This window comes from Betta splendens, chromosome 9 (assembly GCF_900634795.4).
Source record: "Betta splendens chromosome 9, fBetSpl5.4, whole genome shotgun sequence".
Taxonomy (NCBI): domain Eukaryota; kingdom Metazoa; phylum Chordata; class Actinopteri; order Anabantiformes; family Osphronemidae; genus Betta; species Betta splendens.
The window spans coordinates 7,567,346-7,590,931 of NC_040889.2; the positions used below are offsets into that span (position 1 = coordinate 7,567,346).

At 44.8% G+C, this 23,586-nt stretch overlaps 1 protein-coding gene across 11 annotated transcripts in view; it reads right to left on the reverse strand.

The window, feature by feature from the left end:
• The window catches only part of nrcama (neuronal cell adhesion molecule a), a 32,719-nt gene that overhangs the window by 3,795 nt on the left and 5,338 nt on the right, over positions 1-23,586 (reverse strand). For 2 of the 11 annotated variants that reach the window (XM_029161461.3, XM_055511723.1), the window contains exons 2-31: positions 15,934-15,997; positions 9,722-9,873; positions 9,370-9,387; positions 8,971-9,076; positions 8,485-8,678; positions 8,197-8,319; positions 7,893-8,063; positions 7,180-7,291; positions 6,915-7,099; positions 6,681-6,812; positions 6,467-6,610; positions 6,271-6,382; positions 6,008-6,174; positions 5,732-5,879; positions 5,521-5,645; positions 5,287-5,316; positions 4,748-4,849; positions 4,342-4,539; positions 4,181-4,251; positions 3,846-4,071; positions 3,603-3,718; positions 3,260-3,464; positions 2,959-3,081; positions 2,682-2,858; positions 2,478-2,510; positions 1,938-2,003; positions 1,315-1,437; positions 1,045-1,200; positions 550-681; positions 381-459 (exon numbers count right to left, since the gene is read on the reverse strand). In XM_029161461.3, coding sequence (XP_029017294.1) covers positions 381-459; positions 550-681; positions 1,045-1,200; positions 1,315-1,437; positions 1,938-2,003; positions 2,478-2,510; positions 2,682-2,858; positions 2,959-3,081; positions 3,260-3,464; positions 3,603-3,718; positions 3,846-4,071; positions 4,181-4,251; positions 4,342-4,539; positions 4,748-4,849; positions 5,287-5,316; positions 5,521-5,645; positions 5,732-5,879; positions 6,008-6,174; positions 6,271-6,382; positions 6,467-6,610; positions 6,681-6,812; positions 6,915-7,099; positions 7,180-7,291; positions 7,893-8,063; positions 8,197-8,319; positions 8,485-8,678; positions 8,971-9,076; positions 9,370-9,387; positions 9,722-9,815 — 3,668 coding nt within the window. In that variant the 5' untranslated portion in view covers positions 9,816-9,873; positions 15,934-15,997. The remainder of the gene's footprint in view (positions 1-380; positions 460-549; positions 682-1,044; positions 1,201-1,314; positions 1,438-1,937; positions 2,004-2,477; positions 2,511-2,681; positions 2,859-2,958; positions 3,082-3,259; positions 3,465-3,602; positions 3,719-3,845; positions 4,072-4,180; positions 4,252-4,341; positions 4,540-4,747; positions 4,850-5,286; positions 5,317-5,520; positions 5,646-5,731; positions 5,880-6,007; positions 6,175-6,270; positions 6,383-6,466; positions 6,611-6,680; positions 6,813-6,914; positions 7,100-7,179; positions 7,292-7,892; positions 8,064-8,196; positions 8,320-8,484; positions 8,679-8,970; positions 9,077-9,369; positions 9,388-9,721; positions 9,874-15,933; positions 15,998-23,586) is intronic. The other 9 variants (XM_055511726.1, XM_055511725.1, XM_055511727.1 and 6 more) reach the window with 9 other exon arrangements.

Here is a 23,586-nt window from a genome sequence, read left to right on the forward strand (position 1 = left end):
GCATCTCGTCTTACCTCTCCATAGACCTAAACCCCCCCAAAAAAACAAGATAAAAATGGAAGGACACGTGAAAAGCAGTCAACGATCCAGAATGACTTATACAGACAGTTCAGCAGTATCAGCTTTCGTTCACAAGAAACTTGAGCAAGCGGTGGGAAAGCCCTACAGAGAGCTGCTGTGTTGACAAGGACACACTACAGGTCATTCTAAAGGATTAACATTGAGGACTGAGGGTTTTGTTTTGCCTCTATGGAGTGTTTGAAAAAGGAGTCTTTTGGTCAGAGTGACGCTATATTCAGTACAAATGATCAAGCCAGGACTCCAGCCAGTGAATGAAAATAAGAAGACGCTTGCTGTTTGCCCAGTAGGTTCACTCTTACCTGTACTCTCCAAATGTCCCATCATCCTCCTTCATGGGCTGGATCTCGGGGTCTTGATGGGCATCTTCTTTCTCTTTCACTGCAGATTACACATGGTTATGCTTTCCTCTTATTAACCATGCATGTGAATAAACACAGCCTTTATAGTGAAACCGACCACAAACATTACCTGGATATTTGCCGCCCTTGTTCCTCTTAATGAAGCACACTATGAGCAGGACCAGGATGAGGAGGGCAATGGCACACATCAGCCCGATGAACCAGCCCTGAGTGGCAATGTCGACCTGACGGCTCGGTACAGCTGGACGCACAAAAGGAGGAAGGACAGGAACAGGCAGTGAGCATGAAAGTCGCTGAAAGAGGCTCAAAATGCTGGAATCCATTTGCTTCACGCTGAAATTAATGGGAGGCTGAAAATGGAGTTAATATGAAATGATTGATTAGTGAATGAAACCATAAGGAAAAGTAGAATCATGGACCTCTTGGTGATGGTTCTAAATGACATGCAGTGGAAAACAACTTGGCTACTCCTGACATGACCATAAACACTCGCTGGCAGACTACACAGCGTCCATGTCTGATGATGAGAGATGCGCCGACACAGGAATGAGACAAGCTTGACGTAAACACACAGAGCACTTAATCCAGAGGCATGCCGCCTCACCTGGCACTGAAACCAACACTTCATCTGTGCTGTGGACCGCCGGGTCGACCGGGTCTCTAGCTACCACGCGCACCCTATAGGATGTCGCCGGCTTTAAACCTCTGATCAAATGCGAATGAGAACCATTTACCAACTCCTTTTTCCAGTCCTCTTTACCTAGAAGTGGTGCAGTGAAGAGGAATGAGATTCAGGAAGCGTGTGAGACAGGTCATGACCCAAAAGAAGCAGCAACAGTCAATCACAGACTTTAAGAACAAAGTAAAGCCTTACTGTTGTCTACAATATATTCCACATATACATTCTTATGGTGTCCAAAGTACTCCCAACTGATCACAGCACCGTCCTCCGAGACGGACGTGTTCACTGTGCCAAACGCAGGCCGCACAGGAAGCACTGAGCAAAAGGAGAAAGAGATGGTTTTATTCTACCAGTTGTGTCAAAGCCGCCTGAATTTCTGACTTTAAGGCGTCCTTATATGTACGGTTAATACACCTCATAATATTTTCTAGGAATCAAATGGCCATACAGTACAGGTGAATGAGTGGCGAGGGTTAAAACAGACACAAATTAAATGCATCTGTCTGCTCCACTGATCCGGTGCGGTGAGTCCTAACCTGCACAGTCAGTCCTGACAGGACAAACACTCTTCTAATGGTTCTGTTGTTATCTTACACACAGATCAGGGCAATAATACAGTGTTTGCAACAAAACTGTCCATCTCAGTAATGTGAGAGGCAAATACTGTACTAGGTAAGAAGCATGGCAGAGTGCAACATGATCTCATTATCCACTTATTCCACTCTTAAGTGTCAGCACGCGCTGAGATGGACACTGTTACTTGGAGGAGGTGACTGGAGAGGTGCAGTAATAGGGGACGCGGGGAGTGATTGTACCCTTGTGAAACGGGGGACGCGCAGACTGAGTGATGGGTGAGGTTGGGTGAGGGGGCTCAGTAGGGCCTGAAACAACACGGGAGAGAGTGAGACAACACACGCATACACGTCACAAGTGACAACATACAGTCAACTGGAGAGCCAGGGTTTACAGCGAACGCGGTGGAATTAGCGTGCTTAGACTCATGGCATGCACATTATCTGTCCAAATCTATGGGTTTAATACTGTACATTTTTGTGTTCATCAGCCCATGATATAGTTTATGGGAAGGAAGTATTAGATGGAAACACATTCACAAGTACAGTATCATGCAATAATCCTCTGACAGAAACATGGTTATTTGAAGAATTTAAAGGCTGCAAGCAAAGCTCTTTTTCCCATGATGGGACATACACAAGCTTCTAGTTGAGAGTCGCATGCAGCTTCAAACATGCACAGACTAATTTAAATACAATATCGATCCTTGGTTGTGTTGGTTAATATGGGCTGAGTTTATTATCATTATCATGCAGGTTTCTCTAGTGGTAAACTCTTGTTACCTTTGCCCGTCTCTACAGGGGGCTGAGTATGTACTTCAGAGAGAAGAGAGAGAAGTTAGCGGCGGTGTAAGAGGTTGAATGAAGAATTCAGTTTAGCCTCTGTTTACACATGGACCTTGTACATTAAATCTGTAGGAAGCGTTGTGATTCCAACTGTATCGCTCATTCTGGGCCGTGGCAAAGGCTTTAACATCATAGACTCACCTGAGTCCATGGCAGTGAAGGCCTCCTCTGTGATGGTGGGACCAGAGCCCTTGATTGTTTTTGCACTCAGGTATAATTTGTAGAGCACGCTGGAGTTCAGGTTTTCCAGGGTGAAGGAGGTTTCGTTGGCTTGAAGGTTCATGACCTGAACTGGTCCCAGTTCAATTGTGTTGTTCACTGGAAGGCCAGACATGTTTCCGTGAAAAACGAGAACCTGAGTTAGAAACAGGGCATCACACTGTTCTAACACGGCATATTAAGCAGCTGGTCTGTCTACCTGGCTGATACTTCAGTGTGTAGCCAGCAAGACGCCCATTGTTGTCCATTGGCGCTCCCCATTTCAAAGTAAGAGAATCCAAACCACGGTCAATGACATCCAGAAAAGAAGGGGGTCCTGGGACTGAAAACACAACCAGAACTGCTATTAGAATACAAACAGACCCAGGGGGTCTCATTTAGGCCCCTTTTTTACAGTAGTCTGTGTCCTTGAAGACCAACAATGATATTTTAGTATGAAAGACATAGAACAGGAAACACCACTCTGCAGGACCACATGCGTTGACTCCAGTCATACTCACCTCCCTCAGGTGTCTCAAATGTCTTGATAGGACTCGGTGGCCCTTCTCCTTTGTTGTTCAGAACCCTGATGAAGAGGCTGTAAAGGCTGTAAGGCTGAAGGCCCGGCAGACGGCCCTCGCTACGGTTCCCGCTGAACATCAAAACCTGCTCCTGCTGATCCTTCTCTTCTGCGTCTTGCAATGTACGGTTATGGCGATAGTAAACCTGGAGGACAAACACACAGATTTAGGGCTAAGTTCACAAACACACACACACACACACACACACACACACACACACACACACACACACACACACACACACACTATACATAAGCATTATACATAAGCAGCATAACAATACCTTGTATCCTTGCAGTCTCCCCCTGACTGTAGAGTCAGATACAGGCTCCCAGTGTATTTCTGCTAGTGTGCTGTTATGAACCAAGACCTGAACACTCTCAGGAGCCGTCTCAGGCACTGCCAATATTGAAAGAAAGAAGACATGCAACACGAGGTGTCGAACACTAATATCAGTGTCTATGACATTTAGTCATCACATATTCAGTTAATTGATTGTGTTAAAATCAAGGATTAGTTCACTCACAGTCCTCTCCAGAATACCCAACGACAACTTCAGACTCCGGGCCGTTGCCGTAATCGTTGAAAGCCTGAACTTTGATTTCGTAGGGCACAAATGTTGGAGTTCCCGTCACAACAAGCTGCGACGCGTTGGCCACAGTCCGTGATGACCAGTGCTCCTCCACGCCCTTCTGTCTCCACTGAACTTTGTACACCAAGCCGGGCCCGTTGGACTGAAATCCCGTCAGCGCCTGCACAGATAGTTATCAGCCAATACAATATACTGAACCTGGCAGTCACAGTATATAACATCGACATTTAGAGCACAGAGAAGAGAAATCAAACAATAAGGTGGCTTACTGTCCAGGAGATGACTAAGTTATTAGGCTCTGTTCCTGCCCCCTGAACATCTGATGGATTTTCATCAGGAGCTGGCAGAAACCAAACAATTACTACATACGCATCAGAGCGGTTCAACGTACTGTACAGTGGTGCTTTGTTTTCTGGCCAGTCGTCATTACCTGCAGGATTGGTTCTGTACTGGCTCGAGGGCTGGCTGGGCAGGCTGTAGCCAACCTCGTTCAGAGCCAGCACTCGGAAGGAGTAGTAGACGTAAGGGGAGAGGTTTAACTGCGCTGTGGTGCTGGTCCCATCAACCTCTGTTAAGTTAATCCAGACTCCTGGCTGGTGAAGAAGATCCTCATACTGGATCAAAAACTCTGGAACATTAAAAAAAGAAAACCCAAGTTATACTGTATATTGTTTAGTCTTTAACATATTCATCTGTATTTACAGTATAGAGGGCCAGTCAGTATTTTGTGTATGTAGAGCCATGTTAGCTCATTGCTAGTTGTGCCAACTAAGCTCTGGGTTTCTACTTATATACAGTATTACAGGTGCATAGCAACAGCTGTGAACGTTTCTTACTCTGCGTGGGACTGTTGTGATTGTCTCCAGGGATCCACGTCAGCCGAACGCTCCTCTCTGTCTGGTCAGTCAGTTCCAGGTCAGTCGGCTGATCCGGTTTCTCTGCAAACATAAAGAAGGACTAGGAATAATTTAAGGGAAGAAGCGGTATCTGTTTATCGCACCTAGTCTTTTCCTTTAATGTTTGATATGGATAAAATGGTCAGAATAGTCATGGAAAAATTCTTTCTTCTTCAGGCTGGAACATTTCACTACTCAATAATTCAAGTAACTTCCGTCTGAGAAAAGGTTCGTTGAAGATCATGTATTCTGTTTATATGACAACCTTATCATAGACTGCATTATATTTGTCTGATAAATGTTTCATCTTCGATCATACAAACTATTTCTAAATGGTCTTTTATTAACAAAAATAAACTAAACAACTAATATATCACATGGCACAAATGTAATGCGTGTAGAATGTTTGTGGAGGAATACTGGAAACGACAAATGAAAAGATGAGTAAAATTAAAAATGACACGGGGGACACTGTTTACCGTAGACAATAGCTGGAGTAGGAGTTGCCTCTGCGGCAGCAAGAAGCAAGAGTCAAGTGCAAGAAGAGGATTAGATGTTAGTGCTGGAAAACGAGGATAATATAAGAATATACTACTTTTGATTTTAGTGTAATATTAATATTAAGACCATTTACCTCGTTTTTTAAAGGTAACACAAAATACATCTATCCACAAACAACACCCCGTTTGTCCTCTATTAGGGTGTGAACATACCAACAACAGTCAGCATGGCGCTGGCCGAGTCCTTATCCAGGGTGGTGTTCACAATGCAAGTGTAGGTGCCCTCATCTCCATCAGTCACGTCTTTGATGGTCAGACTGTCAGTGCCCACTTCAAACCTGAGGATTAAAAGTCAATGATTTTATTCCATCGTACTATGTTTTGCAGAGATCTAATAAATTGATCCCTGTGGGGTTTTTTATACCTCTCGTGGTCTGGGAGTTCTCCGTTGTCTTTGAGCCACATTATGTTGGGAACGAGCGATGGATCGTGTTTGACTTTGCACTCAAACAATGCGCTCATGCCTCTCTGCACCACCTTGTACTCTGGCTGCTTCAGGATGCGGGTGGACTCTGGGGGAAATAAAGACAGAAACATAAGGAATACAGCACGATCGGGTCTGAGACATCGTGTCTTAAAGAAAAGTAATAATTTATCAGACTAGATGCCGCATCTGCTGTTTAAGTCTATTGTGACTGACCTTTGACCTCTAGATAGATATGGTTTTCCTTGATCCCAAGGTTGTTTGTGGCAATGCAGGTGTACTTCCCACTGTTCAGTGGCTGAGCCACGTGGATCTCCAGTGTGCCATTCTCATGGATCACATATGTGTCACCATTCTTAATGCTGGTCTGACTGTCTTTGAACCTGAACAAAAAGTACAATGCATGTGAGCCTTAAGAGAAACACAGATCAAAATCAAAACAGAGAATTTCTTCATTAAGATGGACACACTGATCTCACCATGTAATTGCTGGTATGGGTGAGCCAAAGGTGGCACAGGGAAGCAGGGCAGGGTTGTTGGTGATGACCTGATACACTTGGTTGGGCGGAGTAAGCACCCTTGGTGGTTCCGCTATTAAAGACACACATTTACTCTACAGTGTCTCACTTATCAAACTCTAAATGTATTTGCATTCATTCAGCTGTTTCAACTCACCAAGAACACTGACAAAAGCATTGGCCATCAGGTAGCCAAACTCATTGGATGCATTACATTGGTACACAGCACTGGACCCTGACTGCACGTTATTGAGGATGACTGTGTCCCCCTCCACCTTACGGCTGTGATCCTCAGGAGCATCTACAGAACCACCACGGACGTAAGCAAGTCTTCAAGCTGCTTAATGGTTATTTACATCTGCCTTACTTACTTTCGATGTGAAATCCATTGACAAACCACGTGATCTTTGGTTTTGGATCTCCACCAACAAGACAAGTCAGAACGCCAGTCTCGTTTGGGGCGAGAATGAGGTTCCTGGGAGCACTGACCCAGAAAGGAGCAGCTGGAAATGATACGTTTTATGATGAGTGTTTTCTTCGGTGCACCATTAGAGCACTTGGTTCAAATATTTAGTGGTACTGGAGTAATAACTGATGATGTTCACCTTTGACAGTGACCTTGATGGTGTGGTGTGCAGCGCCCAGGATGTTTGTGGCCGTGCAGTGGTAGTTGCCAGCGTCGGCTTCATTTACGTCAGAAATCTTCAGCATTTTATTGAAGTTACGGAAAGACATCCTGCTCACCGGCAGCTCGGCTCCATCCTTCTGCCATTGGACCTCTGGAGTGGGCCTTTCATGACATGCATCCGGAGGTTTAGGAAGCAGTAACTTTAATTCAAACTTTTACTTTCTGAACACAACTTGACTTACAAGCCCTCGGCGATGCACTCCAGCACTAGAGTCTCTCCTTTCAGGACCATCTTGGTGCTGGTGGGACCAAGAGGCATCATGAAACCGGGGCGGCGCTCCCGCTCTGGGCTGTCTGAACATATCAAGGACAAGAGGCCAGATGAGACTGCAACATTAGACTCAAAAGCTGCGGTGCTTGAGCTACAGGAGATTAGGAAATGGAACTAAGCTCACGAGGCCTTTCATATTTACATGAAGGGAAGAAGGCAGGTCAAATTAAAAAAATGATGATGAAAATTATTTTCCAAAGTTGCTAGAAGGGATAGAAGAATGAGTGGTGACCCAATTCTTTGTAAAAGGAAGAGGAATAGTTTTTTTGACACACTGGATACAGGGAGCAAAAGAAATATCCTTTTATTACTATGGGTGTGAGCTGTACAGTATGTCAGGTGTGATTATGCCACAGGGTGAGGCTGGGCTGGATTCACAATGAGGGGGCTGAGTGGGAATAAACCAGCAGCACTCACCACTATAGAAATTAGTGACATTGTACAAAGCAGCCACAGTTTTATTCGCTGTTTGCACTGTAATGTAAGCAAAAAAATCATAAGCCTGCAGCAACTTGTGCTTGTGGTCTCATGTGTTTTACTCTATGATGAATGGTGATGTCAGCTTTTCTGGAATATCAGTGGTTTATGTCAGTGACTGTCCACCTGTGCAGGGTCTCAACTTACTGTCCAGCACGGTGACGGAGATGGGCTGCTTCTGCTGGATGGTCTGTGTGTGGGGGAAGCGAGCGTAGCAAATGTAGTCGCGCCTGGTGTCTTCTGGAAGAACGTTGGAGAAGTACAAGTCCCCATTCAGGGCCTGGGACACCCGTTTATCCAGCGGCAACCTCTGAAAGTCTGAAGCCCGGAGAAACAGGAAAGTATTGTAATTGTGTGTTTACTGTATTTTATTGGGTCTGTACATGATGTTACTGTAAATTGTCTGAGAATATGAAATGCGCTCTTATACATCCTCATGCACGTGACTCACTGTTATCCATCCAGAAGATGACAGGAGGGGGCAGCCCGGCAGGGGGCCGGCACATCAGCACAAGCGGGACCCCCATTTGCACTGTGATGGCCTCATTGTGCTCCTTCGGCCACAAGGGGGACCCTGTAAGTCACAGACAACAAGCAGAGTATGTAATAACTAAACGTGCTGTTACATGTTGGGAAGCAGGCACAGTAACCAACCCCAGTGACTTGTATTAAACCGTAGCTGAAGGTCATGTTTAATTTGTGTGGAAATACTAAAACTGGGTGTGATGTGGAGCCGTACTTGACTGTCTGATGACAAAGTTGTTGGAGACGGCCGTGCCGTGATCGTTGTGGGCCGTACACTGGTAGGTTCCCTCGTAGGCCTCAGCCTTCTCCCCGCTGATGTCAATGACCAGCGTTCCTGAACCAGGCTTCATGAGGACTTTGGAGTCTTTCTCTACATCAAAGTGGGTCCCATTTCTTGCCCATGAAAAGCTAGAAGCAAGAAGAATAACACATACCTCTTTATTCTAGACTGGCGTCTGTATCTAATCATCAGAAGACGTTGTGGCTGATCCGGGCAGACTGATTGGAATCGCTGCACTCAGTTGGGAGCGTGGCCCATTCAAGCTCATTTGATTCGGAAGCTTGAAATTAATCTAAACTGCATCTAATGCACTCCGCTCGACTTTATCTCAATTGGTCGCCATGACGACAGTTGCCGATTGGTACAGTGCTTTAAGACAAAGAAGGTAATGGCAGTCTGTCTGCATAAAATGACTCTCACCTAGGACTTGGCTTCCCCTTGGCCTCACAGTGGATGACTATGTTTTCCCGTGGGTCGAAGATGTAATCCTTGGGAGACTGCAGCGTTATAGTGGGAGGTTGGGGCACTGGGGAACATGAATAGACGCACAATTGATAAAAACACATACAGGAACAGTGAAGTGTGAGCCTATTGCAGCTTTATTACTTCAATCAAAATGCAGAAGCATGCAGCAAGCACTGATGTCGAGCCAGACTTCAATTACTGTCTGTGGGGCTGAAGGGCTCACTGCAAACAAAGCAACTAAAACTATCTCCTATGCAAGTCACAGCAACCGTGATGAAATAATTGCATGCACATGTTAACACCGCTCAAACCCACACAAAGTCAAAGTAACAAAACACATGCTATCAAACTTACATCCTTCCAGTACTTTAGCTTTTTGTCCATCGTGACACACCGTACCGTTGCAGAAGCATATTAAGGAAAGGTGTTAGTTTTTGTGCAAAACAGTGAAAGGAGAGGTTGAGTTTAGCGAGGTAAGGACATGCTTGTCCACTTCTCTACATCTGGGACAGTTTTGTAAGGCACATGAAACATGCGAAGCTGAAACCTGAGTCCTTTCTCGGTAGTTCACTTCTCTATTCATTCATACAGTAAAAACTCAAATATCAACAGTGTTAAAATGGAATTTATTTTTTCCACGTTACGTTTCTTTACTACTGCGAATCCCATGACCTATAATTGTTCATGTGATATTCATAATACTTACGATCAAGAGGCACTTCAAGCGCTGAAGTCACGTGACTCAGAAGTAGCAACAGCACGACTCTGATGTTCAGCACCCACTTCGTGTTCTGGTCCATGGTTGGGTGTAGCACGGGGGAAACCTTTACTCAGGGTGCAGTCAGGATGCTCAGCAACCTGTGCATCAACACCACAGACAGATACAGTACAACACAGCCTGTTACTACAGTGTGTGTGCACGATGTCAGCACACATCTGTAAGAAAACCCAGTTTAAAGCATCCTCTCAGATGTAAAGACCCATATGTAATGTACACCCGTGTAAATATTTAGTCTCCAGCTTTGCAGCCGTCTTCTGTTACATGTAGGTTGACTTCATTCTCATGGCTCAGCATCCAGAGAGATGTTTATATCAAGCACTTCTCCATTGTACAGCCTGTATTTCTGCCAGCCTCCACTTTGGCAGGAGACAAGTCCAAACAGACCTGACTTCTGTCTTTCTAACTTAAACAACTTAAGCGCTACGCACTTGTCTGGCCTGTCTCCTGTTCGTTCCCCTCTGTGGTGCAGAAGAGCCCATCACGCCACATAACTTACAGTAAGTACAGGGCTTTCCATGTGCAGCTGTCAACAAGCCTCAGCTCTTTAGCATTCTACAAACAGTACAGCGTGCAGGGGCTGTTGTTTTGGTGGAGCCGGGTCATTTGGAGCTAGCTGCGTTCACGTTGCATTGTCCTCACAACACAAGCGCCACTGATTACCAGAACAGCACGCGTGCGTCTCCCTGCCTGTAAACATGTGACATGTGAGTGCACCGGGCCGGAACAATCGCATCCCCCTGCCGCAGATACGGCTGCACGCAGGCGGAGCACGCAGGCACAAACGGGCATTAATGGAGGCATCATTGTCAGTGTGTCATATGGATCAAGTTACACTTGAGTGCGTAGCGCTGAAGCATCCGCTATAAACACATAACTGCCTCAGCATTAATAGGAGTTTGGAAACTGCAACGCAGGGAGCAGCAAATTGTGTGTTTTGCCTTTTATTGCGTCTTGTGCTGTCTTTAAGCCTCTGCCTGTACATGTAAAGTGATAATATATTATGACACCAACGTCACTGAGGCATCTTAGGTATTATACCTTGTATAATATTCATCTTAACGTGATTATTCTGAGGGAAGGAGCATCATCATTAATCCTTTAGGATGTTTTTTACAGCATGAGTTGGTTAGATCGAAGTACAAACAGTTCATGAAGATGTTAAGTTGCACGTACAGATTTACACCTGAGCACATGCAGCCAAGCTGTAAATGGACACATACTGCAGATTCACTCCAACTATCAGGCTCAACATAGCAGGTCTACGCTGCAGGTGAGGATGCATGTCTCTTGTGTAAGCATTTGCCAACATGTCAAGTTGTTTATTTGACGCAAAGCAGACACATTTAATTTAATGATAACTTTGCTGAAAATCATTGCAATTGTCTTTTGGCTTTGTTTTTTCTGCCCGACCTGGGTCACATTTCCAGAAAAGCAAAAAAAAAAAAAAGGTTAATTGCCCAAGAGCAAAAACAAATAATCACAACTGACAACACGGCTGTGTACGAAACACAGGCCGACACAATTACACAAGTAGCTGCCAAGCAAATGTCAAGCTCTCCATATTTCAGCTGGAAACAGTGTTCACCGTCATAGGATCGTTTGGACGCATACCTCAGCACCCTTGATTTGCAGCTCACACACCGTTCAAGTGAACTCCTGACCTTTAGGTGAAGAAAACAAACGCTCCCGCGTACACATTTGTGGCATGGCTGCGTTAATAGTGTGTTTGGAGCCTGTTGAGTGGATTTGTCATGGTTAAACGCGAAGCCATGAGGCTGTTCTGTGCAGTGTGCTGGAATACATTCGTCCTGAAGCTAAGCCGACAAAGAAATCACTTCCCGTTGCACATTTTCTCACAGGGCAAACACACAAACACCAAAGTAGATGACAAAGGAGTCAAAGGAGGATGAGCATGACTAGTGGGGGCCGGTCATCTCTCACGCGCAGCTTTCCTCTCCCCTCCGCTCTGGGGTCAAAGCCTAGAGGTCAAAGAGCTGCCCTCCAGCCATCTTTTTCGTCTGCATCACTCAATCCTTGTCTCTTTCCATCACTTCCTGTCTAATTGTGTTCTCTCCCCCACTTTAAGCTCAACGCTGCGATATGCGTTTTATTAAAACTGGAAGTCTTTATCAACAGAAATCATTATTACTGGAGGACTCAGCACCATTATAGAGAGTAAGTGCCTATGAAAATCTAATTAGGTGTTGAAGCCGCACACAAGCTACATCCACACCACACACCAACCTTCAATTAACTATTTAACCTGGATATGTGCCTCATTTAGCTTCGTTGATTCAGGCTGAGCAGAGCGCTCCACACTTCTGGAGCTATTGAAAATTAATGGCTGTGAATTTAAAAGCCATCTCAATATACAAGTGAGTGAATTTTCAAAGGATGAATCATCAGCTGAAATGATTCCACATAATTCCAGGGCCAATCTCTGAGAACAAATGGTTCCATTTAGGCTTTTTAAGGACTTCTGATCAAGACACCGAACAGGAGCAACCTCCACCAACAGCTTCCAAACTGTCTCCACAACACAGGCTGATGTGCAGCCCGCTGACACAAACCCAACAGTGTTCCTGGCTCTCCGCTTGCAGTCCCAGAAGCCACTGCTAAGTTGGTCACCCCACAGCCTTCAGTCACACTGAGAGCCGGTGAGGGACGACAGCCTGGGAGGAGGGATGAGGCAGGAGCAGAATTAGAGCGAGGGATGAAAACACAGTCATCTGCAGTCACATCAAATCACGGTGTCGGTGTTATTTCTGAGACAATAAACTGAGTCGCAGCGCTTTCAGCTAAACTAAACTAGAGCGGATGGAGTGGAGCAGCATCTCTGCACACAGTCATATCTGTATTTGGACATAAACGAGTCAGGCCACAGTGGGTGAACTGAGAAACACAAATTTTCAGTCTGACGCAAAGTCACATTTAGCATCAGTTATATGTTCTTTTCAGGCTGCACAGAACACACTGAGCTGCAGTTGCCTTCTTACAACATGAGTGACTCCAGTAACCAGGTCACTAGAATAGGGGCTCTGAGCCCCACAAACGCAGAGGGAAACAGAAAACTAAATGTGAAACCACTGTAACGGCCGCTGACATTTGAGAAAACACGGATCTTAGCTTTTATTATTCCACCGCATTTCCAAAGGCGGAAAACGCGTTTGAGCATCTCTCAGCTTCAAACTAAAGTGAAATGGCAGCAGTTGAATAAGACTAGAGATAATAAACAGGAAAAAACATTGACCACTGACTGTAACACAGCACACTACAGCTAATAGCTCTTATCTCTAGCGTGCATCTGTCAGACTGAGCAGTATATTAGTGGCCTACTGTGTTCTCATTAGCTTTCCATTCTCTCTCTCTCTGGTCCACTGTAAGGTGAGAAAACAGCCCTGGTTCTCTGGGACTGGACCTTGTTGATCCAGCAGGCAGATACAAGAGGAGGTACTAACTCCCTAATTTGATAGATGGGACACTATTCGCAAACTTTTTAAGTTAAGTATTATTTACTACAGTGCATTAATGCTGCACACAGGAGATTGATAATGAGAATAAAGCATTTAGTCAAGCTAAAGTGTATTTCATTCCACACACACTAAACACAGGTAAATGCTTTGAGGTGTGGAGTTCATGACTTAAAGTGATAACGTAAAGGCATAGCTGATTTGAATGCAAACCTGACATTTTATTGACTTAGAAAGTTACAATTGTTTAAATTTCAGAGAGCCTGGCTTCTTTTAAAGCAGACTGCTGCACAGGATGTTGCTATAAAAGCAGCTTTGACTACACTAACACACTTTCTTTGCAGTGAACTGACACAACTGGGAGCCTCTTTGTCTCCAGCAGCCCCCGACCCGGATCACACACAGACCAAATGAAAACTAACTATCTCAGCCTCTTTTTTTTTTTGCACGTGCACACAGCTTCCCCCTTTTTGGGGTCAGTTTATTCTAGCACCATCCACAGAATCCCCCAGCGCCTGCTTTCTATCTGAGGATTTGTGAAGTGCTGATGTTCAGCATGCGCCAGGCCATGCCCCCACACACACATCCGCACCTCAGGGGTTATTGTCCTCCCATGTTGTTGACCACTGGGATAACGCTGAAATGGCAGGGGTGACACCTCGCTCATGGCCACAGTTAAAATACTTCATGAGTACACACTCTGTATGCAGTAAAGTAAAAGCTTGTGCTGCGTGTGTGAATGGTTCAACTTTGAGCACAGATAAGAAACAAGATTCATACAGGCAAGGAAGAAATTCATCAGTATGAATGTAAACTTTAAAGTATAAAAGAATGCAAATTGGTCTCATGTGGCAGCTGAATCTATGCCAACCCCTGTCCTACGTAACCAGCTCAACGCTGAACACACGCACCACTTTTCTTGTCCCGTGAATTTCCTGAGAACTAATTTCCCTAAAGCCTTTTGTAAACCAAAACAAATCCAAGTCCATTAACTTTTGCAAGGTTACAACCACAGCACAGCCCATCATCCCTGGAAAAACAACAGAAGCCTGGATTGTAAGTTTGGAACATGAACTCAACGGTGGAGAGACAACATTATCACATACACTTTCCACAATCCACATTTAGATGAACTAAAAATGCTAAATGCCTAAAAGCAAAAGTAGGAGACTCCACGCATAGCTCATTTAAAGCCATTGCATGTGCAGCTCCACATCCTGGGCTTGGTGTGTGCACCACTGTATATGCTCATACTGTATACTGTATGTGTGTGCAAGGTTAGGTTGTTATGTGTGTATGTCTCGCCTGTCTGAATTCATCTCGTCATAGATGGTGCGCTTGGAGCAGAGGGCATGCTGGATAAAACCATAAGGGACTGTGCTGTTTCCTCTCACTTTCTATGCTCACATCTAACCTCTGGACTTCACTCTTCCTCTGTTTAGTCACTTACAATTTCCTCTAGTTTATTTCCAAGCAACTTCAATATGACCTTCTTTTTACATATCTGTGTGTATATTACTCTGGTTGAAGCAAGTGTATGACAGTGTATTTGAATTGAAACACGTTTGTCTATGTTGGATAAAAGAGCCTAAAATCTATAACCACAAGCGTTCCAATTTACCGTGGCCACATAAATTCAGCTAGGCATGCAAACGAGCCTCATCTCACTAGTAGTCCTGTGTGTTATTGATTGGTAAAAGGGATTGATGAGTGCATAGATGCACGTGGCCTTGGTGCGTGACTCTGAGTTATTGTGACGTGAGTTACTGTTCAGAACCATTTATATGCAACTGCATGCGTGTTTGTGTCCTTCAGGGCAAGACTGTGGCACCTTTATGGCCCGGGTTGCTACATATCTGCTTTAAATGTCCCTGAAGGTCATCTGTGTAACTGGTTCATCCCACTCGTTAGAATACAGCACGGGACATAAGGCCTGCCAGAGAAAACAGGAAGGTAGCTATGGAGGGACAGTGCGAGGTGGTGGTGGTGAAAAGGGTTAAAGCAGGGGGAGAAAAGGACATGATGGGGAAAGGGCAGGAGGCAGAAGGTGAGAAGGGGGAAGGGACTGATTGACGGTGTTATAGCAGCGCAACAAGCTGGCATGCCCCCACCTCCCCCTATTTTTCTCCTCCGCCCATCTGTTCATCAGGATTACTCACAAAGGGATGGAGAGGAGGAGAGGGAGGGAGCTGAAGGAGCTCCATCGCCATAACCTGAATTCAAAGAGCTTTCTGTGACGTGGTTTTAGTAACGTAAACTGCAGCGAATAATGACTCCCACTTAAAAGCACAGATCAGAGCTGTTTAGCAGAGGGCCCTCATGGGCCCATTCAGGTAGCCATGATAGTACTGAACACGCTGTAGTGGTTTCTTATGTAATACTGTGCACCACCTGCTCACTTATTCTGCTCATAATGTCATTGCTCCTTCCCTGTATGTTTGGCTTGTAGTTTGGTTTGAAGAAGGCTTTATGATCTGTACAGTAACTGCACATTGGTCACATTGAACATCAAGTAACTAAGGAATACTGTCGATACAATGAATACACAAAAAGTACACAGTGAGTATAGAGTACTTGGGATTAAAGAGTATCTGCAGTGGCATTATGTCATTTAACCCGTTTACATGCATTACAATGCTTCAGCTTTATTAGTAGTCTTTGATTTACCTATGAGGTCAATCTTGAGGTGAATCTCAGCCACTGCTTGAGTCTTGGGAAAGCTGCTGAAATCCTGCAAAAAGACAAAATCACTCATCAATGTTTCTCACTTAAATGGGTAAAGGACACACCCAAGAACAACACCCAAACCACTGTAAATGAGAGATACTTAAACTCGTAAAGCTTTGAGTCAGTCCTCAAAGCTTCATATTTAGTTTAATTCGTCATACTAGTCTGGTGTCACACGCCATGCTGCATGTATACATGTTTGTAGGTCTCTGGAGAACACCCAGTAAATGAGCCCACATCTTTCTATACAAAGGGCCTTCAATCAACAACTGAAGCGTCTGTGGCCATTTTTATTAGCTTTCCTCCAGTGGGGTGCAGACTCAAATAAAAGCCTAACCATCCACACAGTGACCCCCACCTCACGAACAGGCTTCCCTTCATGTCCATGAATGCATTATGATAATTCCCAGAGTGACTATCCATTTATCTCACGTTAGCAACACAAATGGGACGTGACGCCATTAAAAACTGTGGCTTGGCGTTAGCTCAGAGGAGGAAGGCGGCAGATCATGAAAGCAGGAAACTGAGGCTGATCACTTTGAGCGCACAGGATTATGAGTGAGATGAGAGATATGACACAGTGTTTCCAATGAACTCGCTGCCATCACATGGGTGAGCTGCGGTTGTCACAGAGACGGAGAACGGCTGGAGGAACATCAGTGGCTCAACCCAAGCGCTGACCCATTACCATGGTAACAGAATGATGTGGGAACACCGAAGATAAGATTGCCTATTCATCTGTAACCACATCACGTCATAAATCATGTGGCTCCAGGTCAATTGAACCTAAATTAATTAAATGTATCACAAGGAAGATATTTATTTAATAAAGTGGACTGACGAGATCTGTGGTCTTATCTCAACTAAGCTGAAACAAAATGAGCCAATGTCAGTGAGAGCATGAGCAAAATACAAGAAGGAGAAAAGCAAAAAACTAAACAAAATGGGGTTAATGTTAATGAATGGGGATGGGAAAGAACCAAGACATCAGAAACTCCTGCAGGAGAGCTGGAACGAGGATGACGGGAGAAAGGTGGGGGAGGAGGAGAGCGCATGAAAAAATGAAAGGCGAGTGGGGATCAGAAACATGCATTATTAACAAGCAAATCTAAAAGCACTTCATCATCACAGAGCAAGAAATGGGGGGTGAAAAAAGAGAGATGGAAGCTAGCGGAGCCGACCCCGAGCTCCAGCATTTTACGAGACACCTGGTTCTGCTTTCTGAAAGTATTTTCATATGCATTCTTACTAACGGGATTGTTAGCACTAACTTTAACCTCCTGACAAGCTTATACGCATGTTTTAATTTAACTTAAGCCTCAACGAAGCCTACAGAGGAATTCACGAAACTAAAATAGATCTTACTCGCTCTCATCCTCAGCAGGACAGTAAAACATTGCCATGACAACACTGTAAATGTAAAACATAGGCTTGTGGATATTAACGATAAAGGCCTGTGCTTCTCCATGTGTCCTTATGCCATGATCATGTCTGATTATTAAAAACCTCGACATCACAAAGCCCAGTGGAATGCCACTTTGATTAACTATTTATCCAGCCTTTCAATTGGCTGCCTGACTTTATGGATTCACTGTGTGTGTGTATTTGTGTACACTCACTGTCATTGCATGACAGAATAATAACATTTCTCCTGCTTTTTGTATAACTTTACACTATTTATGCAACAGAAATGTCTCTATTCTAAAGTCGTCTGCTACTACTTGCAGCTCTGAGGTCGGGAAACCAGTCTGACAGGAGATGCAGTGTCATCTTGCCAAGCAACGGCATGTAAAATCCACCATGTGCATCCTCAGTGAGTTGGAAGGCAGCTGTGGACACAGTAACGCCTGGGCTGTGTTGACACACTGGAGGAGCCTGGTTGTCGCACCAGACGTGCCATCTGTGTGTGAGGAGACTCCGGTGCAGGCCTTAGGCTTATTTTACTCACACTGTCTGTGTTTTGTGCATCTGTCTGCACGTTTCTGGAGTCACGTCGGATGAAAAATAACCTCATTAATAGAGTGGGCAGGTTGGAATTAGTGCACCGTGTCATTGGGTTGAGTAGATGCAATGCTCCAATGCAACTGCACTTTCACGACCGATACTTTCCACTTTGTCCGCAGAAGAGGCACATAAATACAAAATGTCAAAACGGCAAACAGCGCTCTCTTTGTTTGTCTGAGGCTTAATTGAAAAATGCCACATTCCTGCGTCAGCTTGGCCTTTACAGCTGTTTCTGAAGTCTCCACTGAGGACTTCAAACCCATACGTCTAGGATAGAACGGTTGGTTGCCATGGAGTTTTTCCTAACGTTATTAGTCTGTGAACATCTTTCAGATGACAGACAGCACTCCAGTCCCAGACAAAAAGAGCAGTCAGAGAGCTGGGTTTAATAACAGAGATTTACTGCCCTTAAAAGTTACTTCTTTACTTCCCCCTCGAGGTCAGTGGAGGAGGATTCCCCCCGATGACCACCGTTCCCCCTCTACACCACACAATTGAGTCATCATCTGTACACGGACAGACAGGAGCAAGAAAGATGAATCCAGATTAAGGAGCAGTAGGAAGCACTCCTCTGCTGGGCTGGGTCCAGCTCAAAGGGTCCAGAGCTCACTGGAGATCACATTTAATCATATACCATATAAATTCGTTTCACAGCCTCAACAGGAGCAGTGTGTGAAACAGGCACCCAGTGCATCAATGCATATGAAACAGCTCCCCATCTGATGCTTGGCAGTAAACCAATCAGAGTGAGAGAGAGGCCTGTCACTCACTTTGATTTCTAGGTTAATTTGTGGAGGCTCTATGGAGAAATGCCTCCTCAGGCTACACCTGGGGCACATGGGGGCATGCGAGACCTCCTTTAATACAAACATAGGGACACAAAGACCCATCTGACATTCATGAGGCTGATTTCTTTAGACTGTGATTGGTTGGGGCCAAAAAATAAAAGCTGCTTTGTGAAACGTACACATTGTTCCCAGCTTAGCCTGAAAATGGACAAACAGCAAAAGCAAGATAAAGGAGACAGATGTGAGAAATGGATGTGGAGACAAGTCGATTAAATCATAGGAACATTAACAAAGAATACATTCAACATGTAGTGTGTTATGTCACCGTGTGTCACCAACTGGCCTGCTGGTCACGGCTAATATTGCTCAAGACACCCCATATCTGAAAGGCTGCAGCTAGCGTCGCCATGGAGACGGTCGAATGCAATAACATCCAAGCATTTAACGGAGCGAAGCCCCGGCCATCAGTGACATGGCATGTCAGAAACACGCTGGAAATAAATGCCCATGCAGCCAAGTCCTCGGGGAACATCTTATGTAAATGGAATACACAAAAGCAGCAAGGAAGCGAACGGAAGACATGGAGGGGAGTGGATGAGGAGAGGGCGCTGAAAAAGAGAGAGGTGGAAATAAGAGTGAGAAGAAGAAGGGGGCTGTGGACAACAGAGGGCAAACAGACCTATAGGGCGCCTGGGAGACATCTAATATTGATTGTGTGTCTCCAAACACGGAGACCGACAGGAACAGAAGCACTGAGGATAGAGGCCCCTAATATTAGTAACACCGTGTCTCTCCACTGTATGTGATGGGATTCATTTAGAACGGCTCAGCCTCGTTCTCCAACTTCAGGTTGTGATGAGAAAGCGACGAGTCAAGACAAAGGCAGCTCAGATGTAGAAAAACGGTGGGGACCGTGTGCAGATGTCACACTTGCAGCTATAGCCACGTGAGATGTCTGTTAACGGGATAGTTTCATCTAATGGTTCAACAAAAACAGGGCATGATGAGTAGAGAAGAACGCTGTCACACAAAGCACCTCACAGATCAGCATATCCAGCGGTTATCGAGCCACACAGGAGCCTTTGAAGGAGATCAAACTGGAACTGGGTGATGCAGGAGGTGACTTGGATGAAGTTACTATTTTAAAGGGAGATATCAGGGAGGCTGGAGTAGAACCGCTGGTATCATCCTGCTGACCTTGTTCAAGCTGCCCTCGGGCTTCTGTGTGTACACCTATGGATCGAGCATCAAACTACATATTTAATTGGAGTATGACAGTGAGTCCGGGCCAATGCTTGTTTGGAGACTCGGAGGAGTTGTCGTGCGATTACGGTTATAACTATGACCTTTCCAGTTTGATGGATTAGCGAACACTGGAGACCGATTCGAGGAATGTTAGCTCTGAGAGTCCTTTCAAAGTAAATTTCATTATATTTCTAAGTAAAAGGACCTTTTCATGTGGAGTATCTGATTACAGACTCTCTGAATTTATTAAATCCTAAATTCTAAAGCCACACAGGTAAATGTGAGCATTTGAAAACCTACAACAAATGCACAGGTTTCATTTGATCCTAACTTTTCTTAATTTTCTATAATGTGGTGTGACAAGTTTTATGAAAAAGAGCTACTTCACTTCAATAAAAAAAGAAAGGAGCCTTTGTGCTTTTGGCTTAAACACCATATCAAATAAAATACTTCACATTAATTAATCACATAAAAAGTCCAATATTGCCAGAGAGCAGCAGGGGTGAATGTAAAAAATTTAAGTACTATGAAACAATAATGTTTTTATCCTTGTTGACATTTTATTCTTTAAAAATTAAGAATAAAAAAATTATTTGGCCCGTAGAACCATAGACGTACTGTACAGAAGCAAAAAAGGAACCACACCAACACAACTGACAGGCACAGAACATTAATGTGAGGGTCAATGGAGGATGCTGGATGTGAAAGATGGGACATCCCCTGGACCGGCATCCAGTCTATTACAGGACTACACAAACAGAAGAGACAAATGTTTACAGTCTCAGCACGTGAAAAGGCCGAAGACAACCCAGGATGAAATAAGAACCCCTGACCACAACATGTGAGGCTATGACAGCACCGTCTAAACAGGAGCGTTGCACTTGGCCTAATAAATGTGCTTGGCTTCATTTACATGTGCTGAATTTGTTTATGGTCCAAATAAACACCCAGTGACTCATGGCACGTTCCTTCTCACCCTGGTTGGACTTATTTGGATGCTGCTATGCTTCAGTGATGTTGCTTGAGTGTTTGATCTGTGTGGCATTACACACACACACACACACACACACACACACACACACACACACACACACACACACACACACACACACACACACACACACACACACACACACACACACACACACACACACACGATATTGAGTACATACACACAAAAGAACACACTATATACACCAAGCCATTTGTTTGCCTCCCATTTTTACCCTGATTTTCATTAAACAAATCCACGATGAAACAATGACCTCTAGGCAAATACAGCTGATAGACCAGATGTCTGTCTGAAATGCCCAAAGATGGCTGACACACTCATGCCATTTCAAAAACCATTTGGATAATACCCATTTATGCTAATATTGTACAGGACAATCCACTGAGAGAAGACAGTCGGTTCTGTATTTTACACCAATACTAGATACAAGGAAGACTGCATTGTGTACTAGGACACCTTCAACAAAACTTTTAAGGTTTCAAGAAATCAATAACTCAAGGTCTGCTGGTTTGCATCACATCAACCAACCCAGACTCCAGAACATTAGTTGTTCTGTTCTAGGTCCCCTAGTTGCCACTGAACAGAACCCGTGGGATAAACATGACCTGGATGAACAAGAACCTTCACAGGCATTTTGCCAATGACTAATAAATGTTACATTTGCCATGGTTCAATACAGAGAGCTCACTGGTCCGTATTCCTCCAGCTTCCGCCACCACGCATCTCCCAAAAACAGCAGACCCCAGCAGCTTGCTATCACTGGATCTCTCATTGTACACACAGACATGAACTATTGAGCGGCTGCCCACAGGGCTCTGCTGCCTGCAGGCCGCGGTGCTGAGCTCGCAGCAGGCCAGACGGCAGGGCCCAGCTGTGAGAGCGAGGCTGCAGCTATCTCTATACAAAGGCCCCAGTCAGCGCTTTGGTACTCTAAAAACAGCCGCTGTCTGAAGCAATGAGCGTACCTCGCAGCAAAGCAGCCCAGCGCCTGCACTGAGACACTTCAACTCCATCTGGGCAAGTGTAGTACACTTACTGATCTAGTAAAGTGGGGAGTATTTATAATATCAGCTATTATTGCACTGATATAAATATATATTTATATATTTCAATGTGTTTATAAAATTAGGCTTTCATCTTTGCAAGAAGATGAACTAAAGGAGGGGATTCAATAAAAAGAGAAGCAGCATCTTGATTATGGGAAGTTGTATGTAAAGCTATTAAACCTTCATCCGAGCGATCACACAGTTCTCTAATATGTGGGTCCCTACTCTACTCTACTCTACTCTACTCTACTCTACTCTACTCTACTCTACTCTACTCTACTCTACTCTACTCTACTCTACTCTACTCTACTCTACTCTACTCTACTCTACTCTACTCTACTCTACTCTACTCAGAAGCCCTCTGGGGCTTCAGGTCTAATCCCAAGTTTAATAATGCCGTCAATACCCCATGTGAGGATTTACGACACCTGATACAGTCGAAAGCAGCAGTGCGGGTCCGATTTTAGGCTCATATCCCTCTCCTAGCTTGTTTGACAGAACAAGGACAGCACGGCTACAATCATCCAAAACTGTGAGCGTAAGCGACAACAGGGGCAAAGCACTCAATTATTCATCCCTCACTATAGTATTTTGTGGCCTGGTTTGGAGACACCCATGCAGTAGCAGTGCCTCCGAGCAGGAAGACAAGAGACGTTTCTTTGCATATAGACATGAGGAAGGATATCACATTTGTCAAACACAAGTCATTTGTGCCAGCAGGAAGGACCCTGCAGGAGCTCACAGCGGAGAGCGCGTGGCCTCGTCTAGTTCTAACCTTTTTACAGCACATCTCAAGGCAACACCGGCATTTCACAGCACTTACTGCATCACTGCCGACACAACAGAGTAAGGAGATCCAGCTGTTGGGGGGACACTCCCCAGACACCTGCGAGCTCAGGTTACCTGCTTCTGAATGTACACAGAGGAGAATATCGTGGGAAAAGCATGCGATACCCGTTTTAGAAAAGTGCCCATGCTTCCTGTTGCAAATGAGCCTTTTGAAGAGTAAATATCTTCCAGGTGACATATCGCATAGCTGTGATGGATGACTGGACAAAAAAGCAGCGTCATCAGTACCGTGACTGTGTGACGGCTTGCTGGTCCTCCATTTTAAAGGGACCACTAATACGTACAATGTGTGTGTAGAAATGTGAAATCCAGACCTGTATTGTCCAACAGAAACTGATACTGGGTTGCAGCCGGTGGGAAACAACTCAGTGCTGGCTCGCAGTGAGCTGGGTAAAGGTTAAATGGGCTTTGTGAGTCACGGACCGGAGCCGAGAGCGGAGCAGAGATGGAGTGGGTTGAGGGTCAATACCAGCAGTGTGCATACGGTGGGAAAATGATGGGAGGCCGCTGGGGAGCGCAGGGCTAAGCCAGCAGGCAGAGTGGCGTGCACAAGGTGGACGTGCCTAAATGTGATTAGATAAAGTCACAACAAACATTTCATGTGATATGAAAGGATTTCCTTTTTTAATTATTGGACCCATGTTTGTAA